Source organism: Castanea sativa, chromosome 10 (assembly GCF_040712315.1).
Source record: "Castanea sativa cultivar Marrone di Chiusa Pesio chromosome 10, ASM4071231v1".
Taxonomy (NCBI): domain Eukaryota; kingdom Viridiplantae; phylum Streptophyta; class Magnoliopsida; order Fagales; family Fagaceae; genus Castanea; species Castanea sativa.
The window spans coordinates 38,775,984-38,802,769 of record NC_134022.1 but is presented as its reverse complement, the minus strand read 5'-3'; the positions used below and the strand labels follow the sequence as shown (position 1 = coordinate 38,802,769).

The 26,786-nt window shown below is 32.4% G+C and overlaps 1 protein-coding gene across 1 annotated transcript; it reads right to left on the bottom strand.

Annotated features, from left to right (window-relative positions):
* Positions 1–2,947: 2,947 nt before the first annotated feature.
* Positions 2,948–12,643, bottom strand: LOC142614150 (uncharacterized). The gene is made up of 10 exons (XM_075786697.1): positions 12,530–12,643; positions 11,739–11,846; positions 9,763–10,348; positions 8,775–8,924; positions 7,810–7,890; positions 7,471–7,572; positions 7,215–7,355; positions 6,976–7,119; positions 5,106–5,461; positions 2,948–3,634 (listed from the first exon to the last, which is right to left on the bottom strand). Exons 2-10 carry the CDS (start codon positions 11,811–11,813, stop codon positions 3,026–3,028), a joined length of 2,244 nt encoding a protein of 747 aa, XP_075642812.1. The 5' UTR covers positions 11,814–11,846; positions 12,530–12,643; the 3' UTR covers positions 2,948–3,025.
* Positions 12,644–26,786: the final 14,143 nt, after the last annotated feature.

Here is a 26,786-nt window from a genome sequence, read left to right as displayed (position 1 = left end):
AATGGATTTTGAGATACATTTTAGGAACGGTTGATTTGGGTTTGAGGTTCGAGAGAGATGATAATGTTGGAAGCCACTTAGTTGGTTATGTTGACTCAAATTTGTTGGTGATCTAGATAAGTGTCGTTCTACTACGGGCTACATGTTTACACTTGCTAAAGCACCAGTGAGATTGCAGTCTACTGTTGCATTGTCAACCACTGAAGCTGAATACATGGCTGGGACCGAAGCCATCAAGGAGGCTATTTGGCTATATGGTTTGGTTGAAGACTTGGGAATTTATCAAGAGCATGTCCTTGTATTTTGTGATAGTCAGAGTGCTATTTATTTAGCCAAGAACCAAGTCCACCACTCACAAAATAAACATTGATGTTCGCTTCCACTTCATTCGTGAAATTATTGATGAAGGAGATATTCTTCTTAAGAAGATTAGGACTGCAGATAATCCAGCTGACATGATGACTAAGCCAATTCCTTTGCACAAGTTCAAGCATTACTTGGACTTAACTGGCATTTGCAGCTTGTGATAGCCCTTAGGGGCTTTGGTAGTGACGACGGAGAAGTTTCGTTTGTGTGGTTTGATTGGATTCAAGCCAAGGTGGAGATCTGTGAAGGCGGTGGCTTGACTTATCCTAATCCATGAATGCTTTGAAGTGGCATGCAAGCCTTGATTTCCTATTTCAAGTACAACACTACTTCCTAATTGTTTTAGGAATAGCTTTCTTAGCATGTTGAATTCCCAACAGGCTTAGATATCCAATTCAATTTGGAATTGATGTGTTGGACCTCACGTGCTCAAAGTATTCTACTTAAAGTTGCTTGGATTAGTATTTGCGTGTGTACGTAAGGAAGTTGTATGGAATACAATTCTATTGCTACAAGGACTCATCTTTGCGGACTTGAGATTCTATATAAGGAGAGGTGTTGCGGCAATTGTAGAGATGGGGAAAAGAGCGTGAAATAGAAAATAAATAAATAAATAAATAAATAGAGAATGCAATGGAGAGTTTTGGCTGCTGCATATTATTGTGATAGTTCTCTAGTTTAGAATAGGATGCAAGGTTTTCTCTATTCCTTGTATTTGTGAGAGAGCTATTGGGTGTATTGGGGATTGGGTGTGTGTGAAAATATTGATACACTAATTTGTATATCTCCATATTTGATTAGTGGAATTTCTATGTCATTGTCCGTGGATGTAGGTCAAAAGCCGAACCACGTAAATCCTTGGTGTTCTTTTGCTTGTGTGTGTTTGTTTATTTTCAGATATTGGGTTTGTTTCATTCCTATTGTTTATTTCTTGGATATCTTTCTAGAGTCATAATATTTTCACAATCAATATTGAGGTGGGAGTGCTACACAAAAGCGCTTTCCTACAATACTGAAATCATCCAAAATAGGAGAAATCACATTATTCACATAAGCTAAGTTACCTGAGACAATCATCAACAATTTTTGCATCAACTTCAACTTCTAGAAAAAATAGGTTAAGACTACAACACATAATTAATCCATCCCAAAGGCCCCAAAATTCAGCAACAAAATTATTAGTAATTCCAATTTTCCTGGAAAACTCCACTGCCTAGTGACCATTCTCATCTTTGATAATGCCTCCATACCCAACTAGCCCTAGATTTCCAATAGCTAACCCATCCGTGTTTAGCTTCACCCACCCCATTCAAGGCCTTTCTCATAGCCACACACACACACACGCACGCATACACACGCACACATACACATACATACATACATACATACATACATACGTACATATATATATATATATATATTATATCTCCCTACTTATATATATGACTAATGAATTATGAGTCTAAAATTGAGGAGACTAGGAATTGAATCATTTTTCTTTATTATTTCCGGGGAGTTTAAGGAGTTATGAGTAGGGCACTTTTGATTTGAACCACTCAGAGTTTCTTTCCTACAATGAACTAGGCTAAGGTTGGCTTTGATGTGTTGTATTTGGAGAACATAGTGGTAAAACTATAAACTATTTTAGCCTCGTAAAAACCAGGTGATAAGAGATGTGAATAGTTGAGAGTAAATGTTTTCTAGATGTTCCAATATGGGTACATCCTACTAGGCAATCCTACTCCTATTAACACTACAGCCTAACTATTTGTTTCTCAAATTTCAAAAAGGGTAGAAGAGGGAGACTACATACACCCAATAAAATAGCCAGATATTCATAAAGTTTTGGATATCCTCATTTGTTAAAAAAAAAAAAATCATGAATCATTATTAGTGACCAATACTAACCATGTCAACATTATAAAAATTAGTGATTATAAAAGCACTCTCTCTCTCATAAATAGTTTCCCTCTTTGTCTACACCTCTCTAAGCCAACCTAGAAAACATGAACACTTCATTTAGGGTGTCATACTTGTCTAATTCTCATATCATACCAATATTATATTAGCCATTTCAGATTATAATTTTTAAAAAATTGCTCATATCACTGTGTCACATCCATATGTGTATGTATCTGTGCTTCTTCTTCTTCTTAAATAGTTTGTAGGAAATTGTAAATTTACTAAAGAAACTTGTCCTTCCTGAACCTAAAATTTACAAAAAGTAACTACTGATGGCTCAGAAGATAAATGCGAATTGTACCCAAAAGTTACAAAATCTACTAAGATCCTCAAGAAAAACCCTAAAATAATCAACAAATATGATAATAAAGCACTTAGGCAAATTGAACTCCCAACGATAAATTGTTGTCCAACAACTTTATTAAAAAGGTAGATAATTTTCAATTCACTCATATAAATATGTTTTACTTTATTGAAATAGAACACATAAACAATAGAAGTCTAGCATCAATCTTATGGTAGAAAGTGTAAACTAGTTTATCAATCAATCAATAACATGCATCAACCATAGACTGTTGAAGAAGATAGGAACATAAACTTATAAGGGATAAAAGCTGTTACATAATTTTTTTATAAAAAAAAAAAAAATTGTGAGTTGAATAGTACATGAGTTCCAAATTATAAATACTCAAATACGTTAATCTTCCAAAAGCCAATGAGGAACATTCACCCTGTACTTACGTTGTGGCACCTTCTTCAAGGTAGCCCACATCAAATGAAAGAAGAGTGGAAACACTGCCATAGAAAACAATGTTACCAGCATGAGGGTCACTATATACGAGGTGGAAGACACAAATGTTAGTTCAGTCCTGAAGATGAAGAAATGTCCGGTTGTGTAAGATATCAAGGTAGAAGCTATAGACAGATAAAATGCTGTTAAACCCAGCAAAAGCTTCCATGGTAAGGCATGGCGAAAATCTCTTTCTCTACAGCCAGATGTGAGAATTGAAAGGAACATGACTACTGCTATGAGTGAAGAGTAGAAGGAGACAAAGGATGCGCCGGCAAATATTTTAGATGCCTTATTGAATTTGTCGACTACGACACCATCAAGCACGGAGGTTGCCGTAGAAAAGGTACTCGAGACAAACAGACCTGCTACGACTGAGCATGCCTCCGATGTGTGGCTTAGCCAATTCCTGCCCCGTTCAACAAGTTCCTTGTGGTTTTCTGTGAAGACCTCGTCTGGGGTTTGGCCATCCTTGTTGACGAGAAGGGCCCTTCTTTGCATGGTGTCCTTGATGTACTGCATCCCTCACAAAAAAAGAAAAAGATAAAAAGACAATGTTATTCTTTCACTGCATCTCTGTTTTACTATTGGCGCATACATTTTGCTAAAATGTTAAATTTCCCGTTAAAATATAAGAAAAATGGGCTGCATCAGAGGCAAAGCCAAATTTTTTGTCTTTTTAAGTTACAGTGCACAGCCGTCACAAAGATGGCTGAGCAGTGTAGCTAACGTGATAAAAGAAAAAAAAATTATTATTAAAAAATATATTATTTTATTGTATTAGTGGCGGTAGTTGTTGATTATTATAATAAATATATTATTTTACTGTGTTATTTATATTGTTGAATGCTAAAATAAAATCACTAATATTTGACATTTTTGTAAAATAAGATGATAAAATAAATAAAATAACTTTTTGTAGTGTTAAATTGCTAAATTTTTTAAATCACCTAATGCTCTTAAAAACTAAGGAACTCCTTTATTTCTTTCAGAAAGCAAGGTCTTGACGTCGGTGACCCCATGTTATCAATCTATAGTAGTTTCCAACATGCTCTGTTCAGAGAATGGTGGTTTGATACTTCATTCCAGATCGACATTCTCTCTCTCTCTCTCTCTCAAAAAAAGAAAAAGAAAATATCATTTAAAATATATCTCCTTTTGTATGTCTTTGTAGCAAAATCAAATTTTGAGAAATAATTTATGTTATCCACTTCACTAAAACTAGTTAGGACCTAGAAAAAAAACTATGTGTATATAAATATAAAATAATACACTACAAACAGAAACTCTTGTCGAGTGGGGGTAAGGGCCGGAGTTTAACACTCCCATAAAATTTTTTACACACATATTCATTTAAATTAGATTAAAATAAAATTTTATCTAGGAAGAAAAAAAAGAAGATATATATATATATATATAAATTAACTACTTTAGAATTCAATGTGCACTATAAAAAATATACCTTTGAAGTTTCAACAAACTTGAATCAATATAGACAATCTCAGCAAAAAAGAAAGAAAAAAGAGTCAATATAGACAAAAGTATTCGACATCTATAACATATCTATCAGCCGCTATTATATTTATGCGAAGGAATTTGTTTTTACACATTTACTTTAATTTTGAAGATAATTGTTAAGATTACCATATGTTTATTGCAATTTTTATGATGACTAATTATTTTAAGTAATTGATATATACAACTCATCATAATATGATTGTGATTTGGTTCAAATGAATATAAGAAACCTTAGACTTTATTATAAAAAAATTTATATTTATTTTGTTAGTATCAATTTTAATTTGAATTTTGAGGCCATTTATATATAAAAATTCAGAGAAAATTCATATATAAACATTTAACAACTTAAAGATTGAAAAAAAAAAAAAAAATTGCCTCCTTGTCCTGAAGTGGCTCAGTCACTGCCTAGCAAGCCAAACCTAGAAAAAAGTAGTTTATTATATGATTGGATGTTTTGGGCTCATACCTCATACCATCTGATTTCCCATTGCATTTGGGAAGCGTCTCCTGGGACTGGCCAATTAAAATTTGCTTTCCGCGCAGCAAGATGCAATGCAGAATTACCGTCACAATCCACTTCATAAAATAAGTTGTCTTCTAACTTCTTGTCCTGTTTGAGTGAGAGCAGGAGCTCATACACACGAGGTTGCTTATGCTCCACTGCCAATAGCACAATGTTCTTCTGTTTTTCATCCACCTCATTCATGGCCACAGGATAACTTTTAAGGGTTTCCTCAACCATTTCGATAATTCCATTCTTTGCTGCAATTAGTATTGCCTCTGGAGGAGGCGGATCAATGTGTTCCTCTTTTATTTTTTTATCTATTATTACACAAAACAATATATTTTACTTCAATTTTAACCAAAAAAATTCATAATTTTCTTTCTCTGTAACGTAATTTTTTATTCATTTAAGAAATATACATAATTTTCTCTAGAGTTTCAGGTTGGCAATAAATCGAATTCTGAACTTCTAATTATTTAAGTTGTAGAATAAACATGACATTTAGATAAATTGAACGTATCTTTCCAGAAATGTCCCAAGTATTAATGTATGAAATTAATGAATTTCATGTATGAGTGTTATGTACCAATTAATTTTGATTGAGTTGTTCTTGAGTAGTTCCAAAATATTTGAGTGTTTAATTGTTTCTTCTATCTCCTATTAAAAACATGAATATTCAAAAAAAATGGGGGGTTAATGTAACACATATAAAGACACGACTTAACCCAAAAGACTTAAATATATGAATTTGGGCTCAACTATATTACATTTACTATTCATTATTGTTATTCTTATTCAATGTGAGACTGCACTCTCACGTGTATTTTTTTTTTTTTTATATAAGATAAAAACTCTACTCTAATATAATTTAAGTGTATATGTGTATGAGAAGTTTCCTCCTAAAGTGACCATGCATCCCACTTGTATTTTCAATACTTATCGATTTGTTCATTTCATTTCACCTCAATTAACTTTTTTTGCAGGATCAAAGTCTTGTGGCTCAATATCTTCTTGTGTCTCACAATTGAATTCTTCACTGCATATGTTGATTGATATTCGAGATATCATGTTGAAAAAGGATTGCATGGTGAGGATAAAAGTTCTGGTGAATGAACCAAATGATACTGTAGTGAGCCCTCTCCTACACAGGGACCTAGAGTGTTTTGGAGATAGTGTATTTTGCATATTGAATGAAGAGCAGTGTTTATTACATACATGCTCTCACACACACTTTTAAAAAAAAAAAAACTGAAATCAAGTCATGATTTCATTTATTTAATTTTTTTTTAGTGTGTGTAAGAGCATGCGCGTAACAAATTTTTCCCTTGAACGAATGAGCAATATTTTGGCACACAGATTGACACTTCATGCTCTAGTTTTAGAAGATACAAAAGTTTGGATGGTGGAGGCTCCAACATTCTTTGAGAATCAATTCCAAAGTGGTGCAAGAAAGTGTTGTGATACAGTTTGTATGTGATGTAGGTGTTCATCACATCATTAAGTTCAACTAGTAAACCATACGTAAGGTAAATGCCTCATAAATCAATTCACAAAGAAGGTAAGCGTCACACGTAAAAAAAAATAAAAAGGTCCTGCCACTGCATATCATAATCACATTTTTCTAGTTCATTTTATTGGTTTACTTTTAAAAGACTATATTATTATCAATTTTAGGTGTTAATAATTAAGAAATTAAATATCAGCTACTTTAAAGTGTAATGACTTAAATCATAAGAAAATAATTCAAATTCGATAATTAAAAAAACAAAAATAAAGAATTGTAGTTATTTCCCTAAAAAAATTAAGGTAGAATAGACTGTTAGATGGTTACCTTTTTCATGCGTATTTTTTAAGCGTTCGTGTCCTGGTGAAAACTGAAATATTGAAGCGTTTTTCAGCAGTTCTTTCATGATCAGAATAGACCATGCGTGCCTCACCTTCATCTTCCTTACCTTCCTTGCCAACTCCGAAGGTTCTAAAGACATATTATACCACCAATGTGCATGGCAATGTGAGCAAGGAAATATATAAAGGAAACAGAACAGAAAACAACGGAGCGTGAGTGAATACCCAGTATAAATAGCACTGCCTTCAAGACAAGTATTACAAACGAAAAGTAGGTTCCGTAATTAGGTGGAGCTCGAAATATCTGAGGCCTTCGAATGGGTAATTGGATCTCTATATCACGTTCGCTCCTTGGGTATTTTAATGCTGAAAATGAAAAGGATTCCAGTCGTAAAGCATATCTTAAATGAAAGTGTGTTACAGATAGCTCAGTACGTACATATATAGATGACAAAATAACACAGTATATAAAGCGGAATACCACATATAGATGACACTGCCTCGTAAACAAGATTTGCTAAGTCAAAGCAGGTTCTGTAATTAAGCGGATGCTGAATTGGAGCTTCGTCAAATGATGGGCGTCCTATACACAAAGACAATAACCACTATCAGTCTGTTTGTTAATATCATTGACTTGACCAATTACAGTGGAAGCTCAATTCATGACACCGAATTTTTTTTTTCCCCTGTTGGTTTCTTCAAATTTTATCTCTTAAGTAATTGAACAATACAGTATGTTTACTTCTTTTATTAGGTAACACATTGTGATATGTATGTGTATGTGTGTGTGTGTGTGAACATTTGTGACTTTGGTGTCTACCTCCGTCTGTAACTTGTGGTCCTTCAGAGTCTTGTTCATCTGCTTGCCAAATTAGTTCCTTTCCGTCTGTTATGATAAACGCTGGAATGAAAGCAACTCAGTTACAAAGCACATTGTAAATTATTTTTTCATGCTACAAGTTGATGAAGTAAGATCGGGCCATACCACACCGAAACAAAGTATAATCTCCCTAGTTACTAGGTGACTTCTTATCGTAGGTTGTTAATCTTAATTACACGATTTGTTGTTGTTTTAGAGGCTCTAAAAGTGGTCCCATAATTTTATTTTCGTTCATCCTCCTAGCTAACAACTAATTTACAGATATGCACAATAATTGACCTGTTAGATATTATAGCAAAATTCAATTAGATGTGGATGTAGTGAAATTACATTTATAGAAATAAATCTAATTTCTTTCTACGGTAATAATGATAGAAATAAATTTACATCCACATTACATCCAAAATTCAATTTACACTTATATAAATAAATGTAAACTAGGATATAACTTGTTCTTACGCACGCTAACATTAAACTACGGTAATAATGATAAGTTGTTCTTACCTAAGTAAATGAGGTACTTATCTCATTTTTTATAGTAAAAATTATGACTGCATTATTTGGCAAAACATTAAAGTACAATTAGAAGCTAATTTACATTCGGTTTGGATTCTAATTGTAATTGTTCTTTGACTTTAATATATTATTATATGATATAAATTCCATTTTACAGATATGACTTTAATATATTATCATATGTGATATTATTATATCTCTGAAAGGGTTGAAAATTTAATTTAGTGATCCTAATAATTTTTTAAATTCAAATTGATTCATAATCCCATATTAAAAGAGGAAGTGGGGCAGCGGAAATGAAAAGAAAGAAAAAACCAGTGGCTTGATGTTTGTTTTCTAGAGATAAACAATCAAACTTGAAAATTCAACCAAAAAAAAAATACACTTACAGTGGTAAATGATATTTTCAAACCATCGAAGATCGCTGCTACTTTTGAATGCAGAAGGCTTATTTGCGAGAAGATGGAGAGGGGTCAGGCCTTTCTTATTACCAAGGTTTACAAGTTCTTTATACCGGTGAAGTATAATTAGGGACAATTCTGCCAAGCACAGTAACCAAATGTGATCTAATAATATATTCTATCGTATGTATCTAATAACAACCTATTGCACAACTAGTCAATTCTCATCAACTGTATTATTACATCTGTTTACTTATGTCATAATTAGAAAGATTAATAATCCATTTCCATGCTATCTGAAATTCGAAACATAACTTAATTAGTTGATGAAATAAAACATTTTTTGGGGGATATATATACATACATACATATATATATATATATATATATATATGTGTGTGTGTGTGTGTGTGTGTGATGCTCACCATACACCTTGGATACTTGGAATGACATCAAAGAAGAAAGAATTTAAATGGTGTAATCAAGGAAGGTTTCTTCTGCTCAACCAAAACACACGCTTTTATGCTTTGGTTAACTATGCTCAATCGGCTTTCTACAAGAGATAGGCTTGCTCAATGGGGTTACATTAGAGTTAGAGACATATACTGTGATTTTCTGCAGAAACAATTGGGAATGTAGGGATTTTTTTTTATTTGAGTGTGATATCACAAAGAGAGTTTGGAGGAAGACCATGGATCTTTGTTTGAAAACCCGCCAACTGAATGGTAAAAGGTGGTGGATTTGGGTATGAACAAATTAATGGAAAAGGGAGTAGTCTACAAACTGTTACTAGTAAGCTGTCAATCTGTCATGGGGAGCTACTACAGTCTACCATATTTGGATTTAAAGAAACAAAATTATCCATGGTGAACAATTCAAGTCTGAAGAAAGTATTCCATTTTAAATAGAGCCTGGTGCTGTGTTCTAATAAAAGCTCTTGCTTGTTTATCAAAAAGAAAAGAAAAACAATGCTCACCATAGTGTTCTTCAGAGATGGCACAGTGAAGAATGGTGTCACCATTTCTTCTTATACAGTAGTCTTTTTCAGGGCCGCATACACGATTGAGGTAAAGGAAAGCGTCTTTGTGACCATGAAGTGCTGCTAAGAAGAGAGGGGTCTCACCTTCATGGTTACGAACATTTAGTACCGTTATTGGCGCTGTCATATTGATGATGTGGTAACACATCCTCTCACTCCCTACTGATGCTGCGTAGTGGAGAGGGGTATTTCCTTTATAGTCTTTCTTTTTTAAACAATATGTTGCGAGAAGACTCCCCGGAACTAATTGGAGTAGAAGAAGTTCAAAATTATTTTCTTGCTTATAGTAGGCTGCTATGTGGAGTACCGTGCCTCCTAACTTGGTAATCTGGACATCTAAAAGCCAGTTTTCTTCACATATCTTGCAAACTTTATTCCAATCACCTTGGGCAGCAATTTGATACAATTTTTTTGCTTCGTCCTTCAAGGGATGGAGTTCAAGGCCGAGACAGGTTTCAAACTGGAATTCTTCCTCCAATGCTGGGTCGACTTCTCCTTCAAACCAGTGTGCAACAGCATCCATCTACTTAGAACAATGAAGATGAACATTGGATATAAATTAGGATTAGGGTTGTGGAACAAGTTTGCAACAATGGGTTTTTTTTAATCATTGTATATGTACTAGAAAACGAGTTTAGTGCTAATGCATTAATCCCCCCCGAACCCTGTACCATCCCTTTGAGCAAAATAAATAAATCCATACAACAAAATATTTTAGTTAAATGGAAAAAAAAAAAAACACTAAAAATTATGCATATAATTAGTTAAATGAGAACAATTTATTTAGCTGAAATTGAAAATTTTTTGTTGAAAATACTGTAAATAAAAATAAAACGTAGTTGAAATAGTATAATTTGACCTATAAATAATATCAAAAAATCAGTGGGACCCATAAATAAAAATAAACTGATAATAAAAAAAGCTAGTTTTTTAAGCCATGTCAAATGCACACATAGAATACAAAATAAGGTAATATTTTTGCAATCTATATATATATATATATATATATATATATATATATATATATATATATGGATTTTGCTAATGTGTGTCCTAAGAGCACACAATAATTTTCATTTTTGGAAAAAAAAAAATTTCGAGAATTGAAAAAATATTGACAGTTTTTTCAATTCCTAGAAAAATGTTTCTAAAAATAGATGGCTTAACGTGTGCCTTAAGAGCATATGTTAATCGAACCCTTTATATATAGTTATGAATGGTTGCCATATTTTGGAAATTTTAGTACGTATCGTGTGTATGTTGTGACTTGTGAAGTCACAAAAATATTAAATTATTGGACTAATATTATAAAGACCACTCTTGAATTTAGTTATCTGCAGTCAATGGAAAGAGTACTCTAACAGCAGTTTACAAATGTCCTTATTGACTTGAAGATGTTACTAAATCTCGTGTTTATCTATCACTTCTATTGTAGAAAAGAATCATCAAGATTGCATCTCTTAGGCCCGTTTGTTTTGTTATAAAATTTAAAAAGTTTATATGTAAAATATTTTTTTATAATTGAAAACATTTTCAATAAAAAAAAAATTGTTTAGGTGTTTGATTATATTCTTGAAAATGATTTTAAGTTGTTTGATGAAATTAATAAACATTTATTATGTCATGGATGAAAGGAAAATAGAAAAGTTCATGAATTTACTTAGTGAGGCCTATTCTTATGTATACTCTTAAAATATTGAATAAATACTTAAAAAAAATCTAAATCTTTTTTGAAATTTATCAATTTTATAATTCAAATTAAATTCTACAACTCTAAAAGTGTATCTAGTGACACATCCTCCTCTCACATAGGAGTAAGTCTCACGTGTGGATGTTATATATGGAACTCATCTTTATATGAGAAGAAAGTATAATATATATGGGGCATGAAATAATTTTTAACATCTAAGTACCTCAGGGTCTGTTGGGGGTTCATCCTCTTCCTGTATTTTTATTTCCAATTCAATTTTAGCACTTCTAGCGGTCATCCTTCCAGAACTCAGTGGCAAGAGGCAAGAATCCTAACAAATTGAAGTCCAGAAACAATGAAGAAAATAATGTCAATATTTGAGTGTAGAATTGGGAATGAAACATATCACATCCTTAATTATTTTCATTTTATTTAGTTTCCAAATTAATAATTTGTAGACTTAAGATTCCTATTTGAATTTTAGATTTATTTCTTTCAGTTTTTCTCTATTTTTATAATAAAAACTCACGTTAGACTTCTAACTAAACTAGCACTTTTAAACAAACTAAAGAGCTGTAAACTTACAAACATATTTGACATTAGTAACCCTAACATAGGTTTACTTACTGGACCTATATGATCATCTTGGGTTGATCATTACTCCATCAGGAGGGAGCCGTAAAATTTTAAACATATTTGACAAATTGGAAAACTATAACGTGTACTTCGGATCTGCATACTAATTAAGCAGTCCCGTACTCACATGCAGATCACTTTCTTTATGGAAAATAGCCTAGAAGTGAGGTTGCCAATTAAATCATTATATATATATATATATATATATATATATATATATATATATATATATATATAACTATATATGTATGTATGTATATATAGATTTTTCTTATTTTTTTGAAACTAACTAAGAAGCATCAATTTAATCATTAAAGAGAGCAGATATGACTTTTGGTCTATACCTCTGGCCACTTACCGAAAAATAGTTCTACTTACTTGGTAAAATGTCACTGGCCACCGCCAAGTCGCCTTCCAAGAATATATGTTGGTGTTGAGCTAGCTTTCTGATGCAATATTGTCCAAGGCTCACGGAAATCTACCAGTTTATTTATAGCATCATGTTGGTATTCGTGCACCTAGTTGGCTAATGATGTTAAAGGAGATTGTGCATTGAAACGGGGCCCATAAGACTTGGAGTTGAATTAAGCTAATATTCCATATCATTGTGAGTAATCCTTAAAAAAGAGAGAGGGAACATGTTAACTCTTTTAAATGCAAGAGGGAACATGTATTGATATCACTTCAAGAATTTGATTCTTCTAAAAAATTAAAAAGTAAAGAATTCGATACTGGAGAAATGAACACGCAATAACTATGAAAACAGTGGAGTTAGGAGTTTATCTTTTAGGACCAAAATAGGGTCAGTTCAATGTAACTTGAAGCTTAAGATGATAGCTTTAAGTCTTTCTTTTTGTTCTCATAACTTTTTTTTAAAATCAAAATCTATAATTTCCATATTGAGATTGATATTGTTAGGTTCTAAGACATTAGGGACTAATGTATTAGAACTTAAATATGTATTATGTTGGCAAACCATGATCAAAACATTTAGTTTAGGTTTAGACTTGCTCAAAGTTTGGTTTAATGTAAGTTTGGAATCAAGTAGTTACAGAAAATTACTGTTCTATTTCTGCACGGCTCGATCGATCAAAGAATAGACTCGATCGAGAATCGTGGATCAAGAATTTTTTTGTAGAATTTTAAGTCGGCCCAAATAGCAGTTCAAGCCTATTGAGAATTAGGTATCCAGGTCTACTTCTTCTAGTATATAAAGGAAACCCTAAGCACGTTTTTAAAGGTTTCTAAGAGAGAGAAGAGTGTGCCTCTTTTTGTATCTAGGGTTTGTACCCAAAAACTCTCTAAAGTCTTGGTTGTTGCTGCTGTGTGTGAATCTTTTATGAGATCTAGAGATGTTTGCCTTCATATATACTTAAGGTTATCAAGGTTCAAAACTATGTCAAAAACTTGGTGATTATTCAATTGCTACATTAAGAGTTTAAAGATATACAATCGGAAGTGTTTGTACTTGCTAGGAATCCAAGAAAGAAGTAGTCTGTGGACTCGAAGCTGTCACGTGGTCGTGGTAGTAAGTTTCCTACTCGATGTAGCAATAAGATGTTAGTGGTCTGAGTCGCTATTGTGTAAATTTCAATTTCGTTCATAGTGGATTCAGTTTTACCTTGAGAATAGTTAAGTTAAATCCTCACCAGGTTTTTTACCGGTTTGGTTTTTCTAGGTCATCATATCATTGTGTTCTTTATATTTCTGCTGCTATACATGATATGATTGTTATTGTTTTAATATAGATCTGAATAATTTACCTAAATTAATAACTTTGCTAAATAACTAGGTTAAACTGGTTGTTTCAATGGGTCTAAAAACACATAGATATTTTGTTGTAGATATATATATATATATATATATATATATATATATATATATATATATATATATTTGAGTTCAAGTTATACTTGGGGTAACTCTATGTAATGGTACATCACCCAATAACTTGTTATTAAATTCATATTTTGAAAATCCAACTGTTGAATTACATGTTCCATATGTTTTTAACATGCATGACAATTTTTATGCCAATTGGATATAATTTACCATTCAATCTGTAAGCTCATCTTTTATGCATTATTTTAAACTACAAAAACTTGAATTTAAACAATTGATTGATGACATAACTATTCTTTGATCATCTTTTAATTTTGTAAGCATAAAGAATATACGAAGATAATATAAACTTGTAGAAGAATTTATTAAAATTCACATTTAATTAAAAAATATTGGGTAATGTAATGTTACCCTAGATGTGACTTGAATACAGTCTAACTTGTAAAACAATAAAACCTAATTTATCAAAGGTTTTATTGTAACTTCAATTAATAATAAAATCACTCAATAACCTCAAAAATGCAAAAGTAAAGATGAATTCAACTTATAACTTAATTGTAGTAATACTAACAAAATCAAAATTAATTTGATATAGAGATGCAAACATTTTTTTTTTCAAAAAGAATTTTTACTCTACCCTAAGCAATGTGATGCATGGTCATAGATAGTTGAAACCTTATTTTCAATTAGAGAGAGAGAGAGAAAGAGAGAGAGTATTTGATGTGTGGTCATGTGGAAGGTTTGGTATCTAACATTGAATCTACCACGTAGGAAATTTGTTTACCAAGCTGAAGTCTCATGACATTAGGGGAAATTGATTGTCAATGATAATTTGATACACACTCACAACTTTATTTTATTTTAGAAATAGTTTAAGGTTTTAAATAGGTTAAATTTTTATTTATAATTTTCGGGAGATGTGGTTGGGAAAGAGGACATAACCAATTTATACTCTCTCTTTTTTTTTTTCCTTTTTTTGTTGGGGTAGGTGGGGGGAAGTTAGTTCATTGGTAATTAATTGTCATGAATGTACTAGATAGGTAGTTACAAATGAAAAATATATATACATAAAAAAACAAATATCCGTCCTTAAACTGAGCATAGTGCTCGGGTCATCTAAACGAACTTTCACATAGCTCATATCTGTAGTTTACCACCATCCAAGATAGAACCAAAAATAAAAATTACTTTTACTAACAAAAAGAAACAAATCCCTTATCAACCACCCAAAAAAAACCTTTGCTTAGTTGAAAATAATGGCTGATATATTATAACTGTTTTTGATACAACACCTTGATTATGTACTTTTTTTTTTTTTTTGCGAAACTACATTATTAATCCCTTATGTTTACCCTATGAGTGTAATTAGTCCCTTAAGTTTCAAGTGAGCGCTATTGATCTCTCAAGTTTTAAAAGTGTACAATATTAGTCCTTCTGTTAACTGCCGTTAGTAATGTTGCTTATGTGACAAAGAAAATAATTGTTTGATATTCTTTTTAAAAAAATTTCCTTCGTAATTTGAATTGTTATCTTGTCAATGAAATCGAAGTTTAAAATTTTCACATGTTGTATAGAAGTACCACTTGAAGATTCAGTATAGCTTCGGTGGAAGGGACATTAGCTCCAGGAAGGTGTTGATGGTGACGTCGGTAACAATCAGCCCCTGCCCTCCAATTCACAAGTCACCAAACCTCCACCATCAACCACCGTCCACAAAACCTAAACCCAAACACTGTTGGACTCAACCCAAAACTCCACACCAACTACATTTCGTCGGAAGCATCTTGCCGTCGACCACCGATTGCTACCACTACAGTTCTTAAATTTAATATTACCGGGTCAAGTATTTTGGCGTTAATGGGTTTGAGATGTGTAAAATAATTTTTGTAATTTTTTTATTAAAGAATGCCACGTTATTTTAAAAAAAAATGTTAGGTTACTATTTTATTAGCCACATAAACTATAACATTAATACTGCTCATTATTAAAACATGAGAGACCAATAGCACTCATTTAAAATTTTAAAGACTAATTTTGCTTAAAAGATAAACTTCAAGAACTAATAGTGTATTCTCCCTTTTTTTTATAACCCTTGTTAAAGACAAATTTGCAACCAATTACAAATAGCCACATAATTACTTTATTATGTTCTTGTAGTATGTATATTTAAAACAGTCAATCACAATATATCATGTACTATGAGAGAGTCCTACAATAGCTATTAAAGAAACTAATAAGAATTTGCCAAAGTGTCATTAAATATGAATTATTAAAAGAATTTTCCGAAGTGTCATTAAATATGAACCTGCCAAAATAAGTTATCTAATTAATTATTATCATCTATCTATATATATTAAGAGGATTGAGAAAGTTAGTTATTGCTTTTTTTCTTGTCAAAAATACCCCTAAATTAACTAACCAACAATTTAAATATGGGGGTAAAATAGTAAATTTACAAAAAATAGTTAGTTATTATTATTTTTTTATTGTCAAAAATACCCCTACCTAAAACTTAAAAATGGGGTTAAAATAATAAATTGACAAAAATAATAAATTACTACATCTACGTTAAAATGTCTTCCTACTTCTAATAAACTTTTACTTTTACGTTAATTTAAATTCCTACATCTACTCACTAATTCCCTACAAAATAGGATCACTCTTTTGTTAAACTCCTCTAATCTACAAAACTCACCCCACTTATTCATCACACCCTTAGTTTTTTTTTTTTTTTTTTTGTGATTGGAAAAAGTAGAAATTCCAAATTATAGTAAATGTAAATTATTAATCTTTACCCAAAAAAATAGAAAAGTCTCTGAACATGTGCGTGAGCGCGTGCTCGGAGGCTAATATGTTATACCAGTTTGTAACTTAAATAGTAGGGTTATATATGTAAATTTGATAATTTAAAAACTCCTAAATTTTAGCAAAATTTAAAAAAGCATTTTACAAACTATTTGCTCTTTGACTAACTGACTCTTCAAACACAATACACAACCATCCCATTAACTTCCCACTAAATCAAAATCTCCTAGGATCAGTTACTACTTTTATATCTCTATCTCCCCCACTTTTACTTGCTCTTCTACTCATTTTTCAATTCCAAATAATCCCATTCTACTCCTATTTTTGATTCAGTTTTCACCTTGCACACATTACTCCATTACTCTAGAGAAAAATTAGAATGAATTATAGGGCTAGTGACTCACCAATCTATCCTTCCATCAAAAAATTTAAAAGAATTTTCTTCAACTCTTGCCTTTCAACCAAAGTCCACAATGATAGTCAGCAATTCCTAAGACCCCCTGAATTGCACATTTCCCATTGTTTGGATTTTTCCTAAGTTAATTTCATCAATTCAACTACATTTATAAATTAAAACTAAAACTTTGAAAACATGCAATAGGAATCGACAAGGAAATGCATACAAAGGTTAGTAATGCAGAACTTGATTTAACTATTATGTATTTGTTTTTATGTTGATGTGTTATTGGTTCTTTTCCATGTAGCCTTTTCAAATTGAATAGAAATGACCTGCTCTTAATGAAAAATGCCAGAAATTATGATACTATTTCAACAAAAGAGAAATTCATTCGTGCTAAGATATTCCTCTAACAAATTTAGTTTCTGCCCTTGGGTACATGCCAATAAAAAATGGCACATAAAGTTACAGTCTCATGTAAAGGTGAATAAAAAGCTATCATCAAATGATTTTTTTTCTTTTTTTTAATAAAAGAGAGTCATTGGAATTATAGTGAACCACATATTCATGATTATGTCATATGCTTGTTTCTACTAATCGATTGTTTTATATTGGTAGGTGTTAAGTCTTTCAGTTGTTCTATGTCTATGTCTATGTCTATTGGAACGGAAATCCTAAGCGCAAAGCAAAGAAGTTATGACTGGAGTTGAGCCCTGCTGTACATATTCTTTCCAAAAATGCTATGTCCACAACATTATTACAACAAAAAATCCTAAGTGCCACCTATGATTTTTCATCAAAATGTTATAGACATAACACTTTTCTATTTTTTTTTTTTGTAGTAGGATGAAACATTTATTCCATAAATTTTATTTTTTCTTAGTAAGAATTTGTTCCATAAATCTACATACGAATATATGTTTTCGATGCTATATCGGTGTTCATCTTTTGGAGTGACTCTCATGACACTTTTGGTCATATTAGTAGTTTAAAATGCATAAATATTAACTAACCTCTAAGCACGTGCATGAGAGACTCTTCTATTTTTTGGTAAAAGTTAATAATTTGTATCTATTATAAATTAGAATTACTACATTTTTCAATTACAAAAATACTTAAGGATGTGATGAGCGTTTGTACCAAATATTAAAATTATTAACCTTTCTCCACGCATAACACTTATCACATTCCTAGATATTTTTGTGATTTAAAAATGTAGTAAAACCTTTCTCCACACACAGTACAAAAAATATGAGATATAACAGTGGTCTTTTTTGTAGCACTTACCAAAAATGCTACTATAGAAGGTTATTGTAGTGGATTTTCAAATGCTACTATAAATCTCTTTGTGCATGTATTCTAAGGCTAATTTAAATTAAGACATTTGCCGTTTATATCTCAATCTACAACTATAAAAGTTAGACCAGTTTGTAGTTGTCCTCGGTTATGAAGCTTTCTTGAACTTGGGAATTGAATCATCTCAAAGGAAATTCACTATGCATTATAAATAACGCAACAAGATCTCTGCTATATGAACACATTTAACAGTTTTCATTGTAGTCATCGCAGTACACGATAACTGGACTTGTTTGTTTGTGATGTACTGACTGACCATGTGTTTCAATACTTTTAACGTGTGGACCTTTTTTTTATGATCTTTCAAGATGTGAACCTGATTCATTAGTCATATATAGTCCCTACTTATAAATGACTCATATGACTTATGAGTTTGAAAGGAGACTTGGAATTGAATCATTTTTCTCCATTATTTTCAGGGAATTGAATGAGTTATGAGTAGGCCACTTATGATTTGAACCAAACTGAGAGTTGCTTTCCTACGACAAACTAGGTTAAGGTTGGCTTTGATGTGTTGTTGTATTTGGAGAACTTAGTGGTAAAACTATAAATCCATTCCGCGTCGTAAAAACCTGGTGATAAGAGCATGTGCAATAGTTGAAAACAAATTGATATAATATTTATATACGGACCTTAATATTCTTAACTTTTTTTTCTTTTCTTTTCTTTTTGAGAAAGTTTGGTTAGATTAGAAGTTAACATACAGGGGAGGGGGAAGTAAGACTCGCAAGAGCTTACAATGCTTATCCCGTCAAAAGGGCCTATCTTTAAAGGGAATAAGCAAGGCTAATAACTTGATACTAGAACTTTAACCTGAATCATTATTACTAACCATGTCAACATTATAGATATTAGTTATTATAATTTCCTCAAAAAAAGAAAAAAGAAAATAGTTATTATAAAAGCATTAAATGGTTTCCATTGTTTTCTAGTTAAAAATCTGTTTGAATATCACTTATAGTTGAAAATTGAAAACACTAATAGCAGCAAGTTTTTTTTTTTTTTGAGTAAAAATAGCTGCAAGTTGGTGGACACCATCCTATCAGTGCCACCGGGCCAAGTAGAAAGTCCAAGATGGGATAATTTTTTGGTTTCAAAAAAAAAAATGGGATAATTTGTTTTTCTTTTTCGAAATGAAAGCTCTCTTGATTGACATTGTGTACAAGTGGTCACCAAACCACCCTAACTTAAAAAAAGAATTATTATATATAAATTTTAAAATTTGTATGATTTTTTTATTTATATAAAAAAAAATTTTGACGACTCTAAATTATTTTAGGCCAAAAACATAATTAAAATTTAGACAAAATTTGACAACAAACTTGATTGTAGTTTGGTAAACTAAGATTATAACTCCACTCAATTTTTATTTTATTGGATGCAAATTTAAATCCACTATTAAATTACTTTTTTTTTTTATATCTTTCATACTTGCAAAAAATTTATAAAAAAATCAAAGATTAATAGCTACGTCATCATTCAAATGTTTCAATTTTGAGTTTTTATAATTTAAAATTATACATAAAAAATAAGTTTATAGATTAAATAGTAACATCCGATTGACATTAAATTTGACATGTATTTTATAAACATAGAGTACATGCAATTTAATAGTGAGATTTTCAAAATATATAACCATGTTAATTTGTTTAGTGAGGATTGTAACCTTAGGCTACAACTAATTAGTTCATAGCCAAACTTTGTCCTTCAATTTTGGTCTCCTTAATAGTATATTAGGTCTTTACAAATAAAAAGAAAAATCCCAAGAATAATTATATTTAACTAAAATTTTGAAAGATATGTAGTTTGCAACATTAATAATAAGAATCGTTAGGTTCTAAGGAATTAGGAACTAATGTATTAGAACTCTAATTTGTAATGTTGACAAACCATGATTAAAACGTTTTAGTCTTGTTTAGACTGCTCAAAGTATGTGTCTTTTATATAAAATTGGAATCAAGTTGCTGTAGGATTTATTATGCAATTCTGTCTGGCTCGATTGATAGAGAATTAGACTCGACCGATCGAAATTCAGGCAGATTCTTTTATCTGCAAAATTTTCTAACTAAGCCCAAACGCATTTTTCATGTAGGGTTTTACGTTTTGCCCTAGGTATAAAAGAGAAAACCCTAACCACGTTTTTAGTGTGGTTGTTGTGGCTCTTTATACTATGTATATGAATCTTTTGTGAGATCTAGAGGTGTTTGTCTTCACACATACTTAAGGTTATCAAGGATCAAGATTATGTCAAGAACTTGATGATCAATTCAGTTGCAAATTCAAGAGTTTAAAGATATACAAGCGGGAGTGCTTGTGATTGCTGAAAATTTAAGAAAGAAGTAGTCCGTGAACTCGAAACTATCACGTGGTCATAGTAGTAAGTTTCCTACTCGAGATAGCAATAGGATGTTAGTGGTCTAAGTCGCTATTGTGTAAATTTCAATTCTTTCATAGTGGATTCGGTTTACCTTGAAGATAGCTAGGTTAAATCCTCCCTAGGTTTTTTACTGGTTTGATTTTCCTGGGTCATCATATCATTGTGTTCTTTATTTTTCCGCTGCTTTACATGATATGATTTATATGTGTTAACCTAGAACTGCATAATTTACCTAAGTTAATCACTTGACTAAATAACTAGGTTAATCTGATTGTGTTTTAAGTGGACTAAAATTGTACAAGAATATCATGCAATAATTTCAAAATAATAAAATTTGTAGAAGGTAATTGTAAGACTTCATGTATGTGCGCTTTTTTTTGTCAATATATGAAGTTCTCTTTAATTACATTTTGTATAATTTAAATTTCTTAATAGCTAGCCACCCTAGAAAAAAATTCCTAAAACCACCACTAAGTGGAGAATACATTTGGATAAAAGAAAAGGCAACTCAAGCACTCTATAGAGTGGTAGGTGGGTGATTGAAAAGAAAATTGGAGTCTGACATTTTAATTAATTGTGTTTTTTTTTTTTTTTTAGAAACAAACACACACACCTATAGAAAATGAAAATAAACATAGCAAGAGTCATACATTTTGATTAAGTGTGTTGTAATTTGGATAAGGGAAAGATACGTAGTATGCAGAAATTGTTACATAATGAGTTATGTAGTAGCAAAAAGAAAGTAACATGTGTCAAGGGCTAACCTGATCATGTGCATTGCACCCGATCATGTAAATTGCACATGATTAGGTTGGCCTTTGGACATATATTACTTTCTTTTTGCTGTCACATAACCCATTATACAACAATTATTGCATATTGTACATGATCAGGTGGGCCCTTGGACATATGTTGCTTTCTTTGTACTGTCACATGATCCATTATGCAACAATTATTGCATACTAGTATGCAAATATTTTCCCTTTGGATAATTAATGATTGTAGAAAATGAAAATAAACATAGTGGGAATCTTAGGTTATATTTGGTAATAGCTTTTGTTTTCTATTTTCAAAAAATTATTTTCAGGAATACAAAGAAAAAAAATTTCTTGTATTTTTGAAATAAAAAACATATTTGGTTAGTTGAAATTAAAATTAAAAAAAAAAGTTTTCTGAAGAAAAAAAATAGAATATACAAAAATATGTTTGCTACTAAGATTTGAACTCTAATACTAACTCATTAACTTAAAAGTGTGTTTTTATTGACTTTTGAAAAATAAAAACTGAAAACAGTCTTTTGCATGTTTTTAGTTTCCTTCACAAATTGAGTTTTGAAAAGAAAAAAAAAATTATTTTCAGTCTATTTCGGATTGCCGAACAAGTTTTTTAATCTCAAAAATAGAAAATTATTTAGAAACAAAAAATAAGGGGAAAAAACAGTTACCAAACATACCCTTATATTTTGATTTTGATTTTTTTTTTTTCTAGAAGATCTTACATTTTACATTTTGATTAAGTGTGTTATAACTTCTCTCATACCCAACTACCCAAAGTCTCGGTGGAAAGAAAATAAATTTCTCAATTAATGGGTAGGCATTTACTTTCATTTAAAAGAATTAAAAAGGCATTATATTTTTATAGGAACTTAAGGCATTTGTTAATTGACAATTTTATGAAAGTTTTAATATTACATTCGTAGGAAATATTAAAAGCTATCAAAAAAATCAATTGCTTTTTTCTATAAAAAGTTCTCTAAAAATAATTGCTAAATCAATGCCTTAAAGCTTTTGTTAAATTTTCTATAATAATAATAATAAAAAGCATGCACTAAATGTGGATCCTCATATTTGGGATCTAATCGATTCTCATTGGTCCAGTTGGGGCCTGGGGTGTGTAGTTGAACTCAAAAAAAAAAAAAAAAAAGTTGTTGTAGGAGAGAGTATCTCCTAACCTAGTCTCGTGACACATAGATTTCTTGAGATTGGATCATACAAGAATTTTCCGTTGTTATAGTGGGACATAAAGCACAGGATATAGTTAGACTTAGCAATTTGATAGCTATGCTGTGAAGGAGGGTTTTGAGTTTCAACTTTAAAGAGATAAGAAGACAATGGAGGCTAGAGAGAGTTATGGCGCGTTTGCTAATGTTGTTCTAGCAACTTTGTTTAAGTGTTATAAAAATACGTGTGAGTGAAAAAAGTGTTGTGAAATACATGTTGTGTTGTTTAAACAACGAAAACTGTTGTTCATACAACGTTACCAACAAGCCCTTAATGCTCTTTAGATCACTAATTTCTAGAATGTTGAGGACATGAGAAATCAACCTTCTAAGAAAAAGGTAAAAATATTGGTAAAATTAAACCAGTTGTAATTTGAATTTTTTTAATTTAGAAAAGTCAATATTATCAAGTATATATTGTGTGTGTGTGTGTGTTTTTTTTTTTGTCGAGACTCATATATTGTGTAATTAAATAGGTTAATTTTAATTGACAATACCGACTAACGGCCTAATTTGTTACGAACTTAATGTGCAGGTCCAAGGATCACATTAACATTGACGTAAGTACAAGGATAATATTTGTAAATACCCCAAATTATAACCAAATTATGAAGTTATCATTTTTATTTTGAATCTTTTGCACACTTAATCTGGTAGGTATATGACTTTCTACTTTCTAGTAAATTCGAATGTGCAAGTATAAATGAATTTTTTTTTTTTTTGAAACACAATCAATTTCACAACATATTTTAATGTCAATTTATGATAAAAGATACATAAATATTTTTATTTTTTGTAAGTACCAATGGAATTTTCATGTATAAGTAATATAATCTAATTACAATTCACTGGAGGAAATTGTAAAAATTTGTTCTCAAGTTAAGTGATGTGGTCTTTCTTAGGAGAAGCTAAGAAAACCCAACAAAGGAATTTTACCAACGACTTCTTTTCCCTTAAATTGACTATAACTTACAAATCTATAACCTTTGCAAGTACTTCATTAAATGATGTGCCCTCTCTATGCAGTTAATGGTCTAACCTAACCAAGGTATTTCGACCAAAGAGATAATAAATAAAGAAATAAAATTTTTTTTTTTAAAAAGCCAACTTTCCAAACATTATAAAATAGGATCCAGTAAATGGATCATTTTAGAGTTTTTTTTTTTTTTTTTAGAGAGAGTTTCAATCTATGGCGTCCGTTCCCGATAATCGTTCTTTATCATCAGACCAAGACACCAATCAGTTTTTGGTGTAGGCGGGGATTGAATCCCAGATCTCTTATACAACCATCAGAGATTCATCACCAATTAGTTTTTAGAGTATTTGTTAATACATCATTTTAGGAAAATTTTGATACCACTTTTATAAAAAATATTTAAAAATTGTCAAAAAATTATTTATTTTTTCTTTCTTATAAATTTTTTAAAAAATATTTCCTAAATCAATATTTTTAAAATTCTAAAGCATCGGCTAACTTTTCCCTATAAAATGCGTTCTATCCTTGAATCTCTTCTAGAATCACAAATACACACAAAACCAACACTAAGTGAAACCAAGGCACAATTGGAAGCTAAACCAGCTTTGGCTACAACAACTGTTTTTTCTCAAGGAAAATTTCCTTTTACATCCAAAAAAGTGGAGACATTGAAGGGGATAAAAATAGTAAATGGATGGACAGAGATGACGGGTCGACACCATGAGTGACCCAGCTATGACGGTTGGGTGTTGCTGAATATCCGTCCTGTATAAATTAATTATGGCTGCCACGTGGCATGTCGTTTGATACATTTCGGATAAGCCTTTGCTTTATCCCCACGCAAACGTGTATATTTGGACTTCTTGCGACGCACGTTTGGGAAGACTCCTATATGGAAAGGAACTTGAGAAGGAAGTTGTATCCTTAAAGAAAGGTAATTCTACTCAATATAAATACCCCAGAAACCCTAGGTATGAAGGTACGCATAATATTCTTAACTCTAGCACTCTAGGGTTAAAGGAACAAGATTCTAACTTGACCTTCGGAGGGTATTCGGCCGACACCACACCGGTGCTCTCTTCTAGGTTCTTCGTTTTACTTTTGCAGGTGTTGCTTTCGTTTGAGGAGTGCTTAGAACTCACTGGTGATATTTTCGGCATCATCAGTTGGCGCCGTCTGTGGGAAAGAGGAAGAAAATCTTCTGATTATTTTTAGCCTCGCTCTATCCCTGAGACAAAGAGTTGCATGGCACTCACCCGATCGATGGCGACGAACAACAATCAAGGCGACGAACCACGTGCCACCGCTTTGGAAAGGCAGGTCCAAACGCTTGCGGCGGCGGTTGAGCGCCTCACTAAGCAAAATCATGATTTGGAAGAACAGTTGCGGCAAATAACCGCAAATCAAAGTGCACCACAGGAAGATCAAGAGGGCGCTAGCCCCGAAGGAAGGAACGTGGAAAGACCTGAGGGCAGCAACGCTCCGACTAGACCCGAGCGACAAGAAACCAATCCACCACTTGCTTTAGAAACAGTGCCGACCCACATAGCCACCGAGATGCAGGAGATGAGGGAACGTATGGATGCCATGATGAACGCCCTTAAGGGAAGGGTATCCAGCAATGCGGGACGACCTAGTCCATAGAACGGATTCACCATTCACAGCGTTGGTGAATTCATACCCCGTCCCTTCGAAGTTTAAAATGCCCCATGTGGAAAACTATGACGGATCCAAGGACCCGTTGGATCACCTGGAGTCTTTCAGAACTCTAATGCATCTTCAGGGTGTACCGGACGAGATCATGTGCAGGGCTTTCCTCACCACCTTGAAAGGGCCTGCGAGGGATTGGTACAGCAAGTTGACGCCTAATTCCATCGGCACTTTTAAGGAATTAGGTGCCCCGTTCGTGTCACACTTCATTGGAAGTCATCGGCACAAGAGGTCTATTGCATGTATATTGGGAATTAAACAACGAGAGGGTGAGACTTTAAGGTCTTATATAGCCCGCTTTAATAAGGAATCCCTCTCGATAGACGAGGCCGACGACAAGACACTTGTGGCAGCATTCACAAACGGGTTACAAGAGGGTAAGTTCTTATTTTCCCTATGTAAGAATGACCCAAAGACTATGTCCGATGTCTATTACAGGGCGACGAAGTATATGAACGCGGAGGATGCCTTGCTGGCCAGAGAAGACTACAAACCAAAGAAAAGGGAGAGAGAGGAAGATATGAAACCAGATAACGGACGAAAAGTGGCTAGAACCAGAGATCGACGAGAAGACCGGAGACCCAAACCGCCTTCAGGGAGGTTCACAAGTTTCACCCCCCTCACAGCCCCAATTGACCAAGTACTAATGCAAATCAAAGATGAAGGAAGCTTGACATTCCCGGGTAAGTTGAAGGGAGATCCGAACAAGAGGTCGAGAGATAGATATTGCCGCTTTCACCGGGACCACGGCCATGATACGACGGATTGTTTTGATTTGAAACAACAGATTGAAGCCCTTATAAGGCAAGGAAGGTTGCAAAGGTTCGTGAGGAAGGAAAGAACTGATCATCCTCAGGAGCAGAATCCTAGACGGGAAAACGAGCGTCCCAGACCACCGGTAACAGACATACGGATGATAATGGGGGGCAACGCTTCAGTAGGATCGTCCAAGAAGGCCAGAAAGACTTATTTACGGACGGTACAAAGTGTCCAATCGACGGGACCTTCATTAGAAAAAATACGGCGAAACGGCTCCAGCATCGAGTTTTTGAAGACGAGGCCCGGCGCCTTCACCACCCCCATGACGACGCGCTTGTGGTTAGCATCCAGGTAGGGGATTTCAACGTCCACCGAGTTCTAGTAGACAACGGGAGCTCAGCAGACATCCTTTAC

Excerpts from the sequence above, each read along its gene's own strand:
- LOC142614150 (XM_075786697.1), bottom strand. The coding sequence starts at position 11,813 with ATGACCGCTAGAAGTGCTAAAATTGAATTGGAAATAAAAATACAGGAA. Across the intron at positions 7,573-7,809 it reads ACCACAAGTTACAGACGGAG|GACGCCCATCATTTGACGAA; the intron begins GTAGACACCAAA and ends CTTTGTGTATAG. Across the intron at positions 3,635-5,105 it reads GGGAAATCAGATGGTATGAG|TACATCAAGGACACCATGCA; the intron begins GTATGAGCCCAA and ends TGAGGGATGCAG.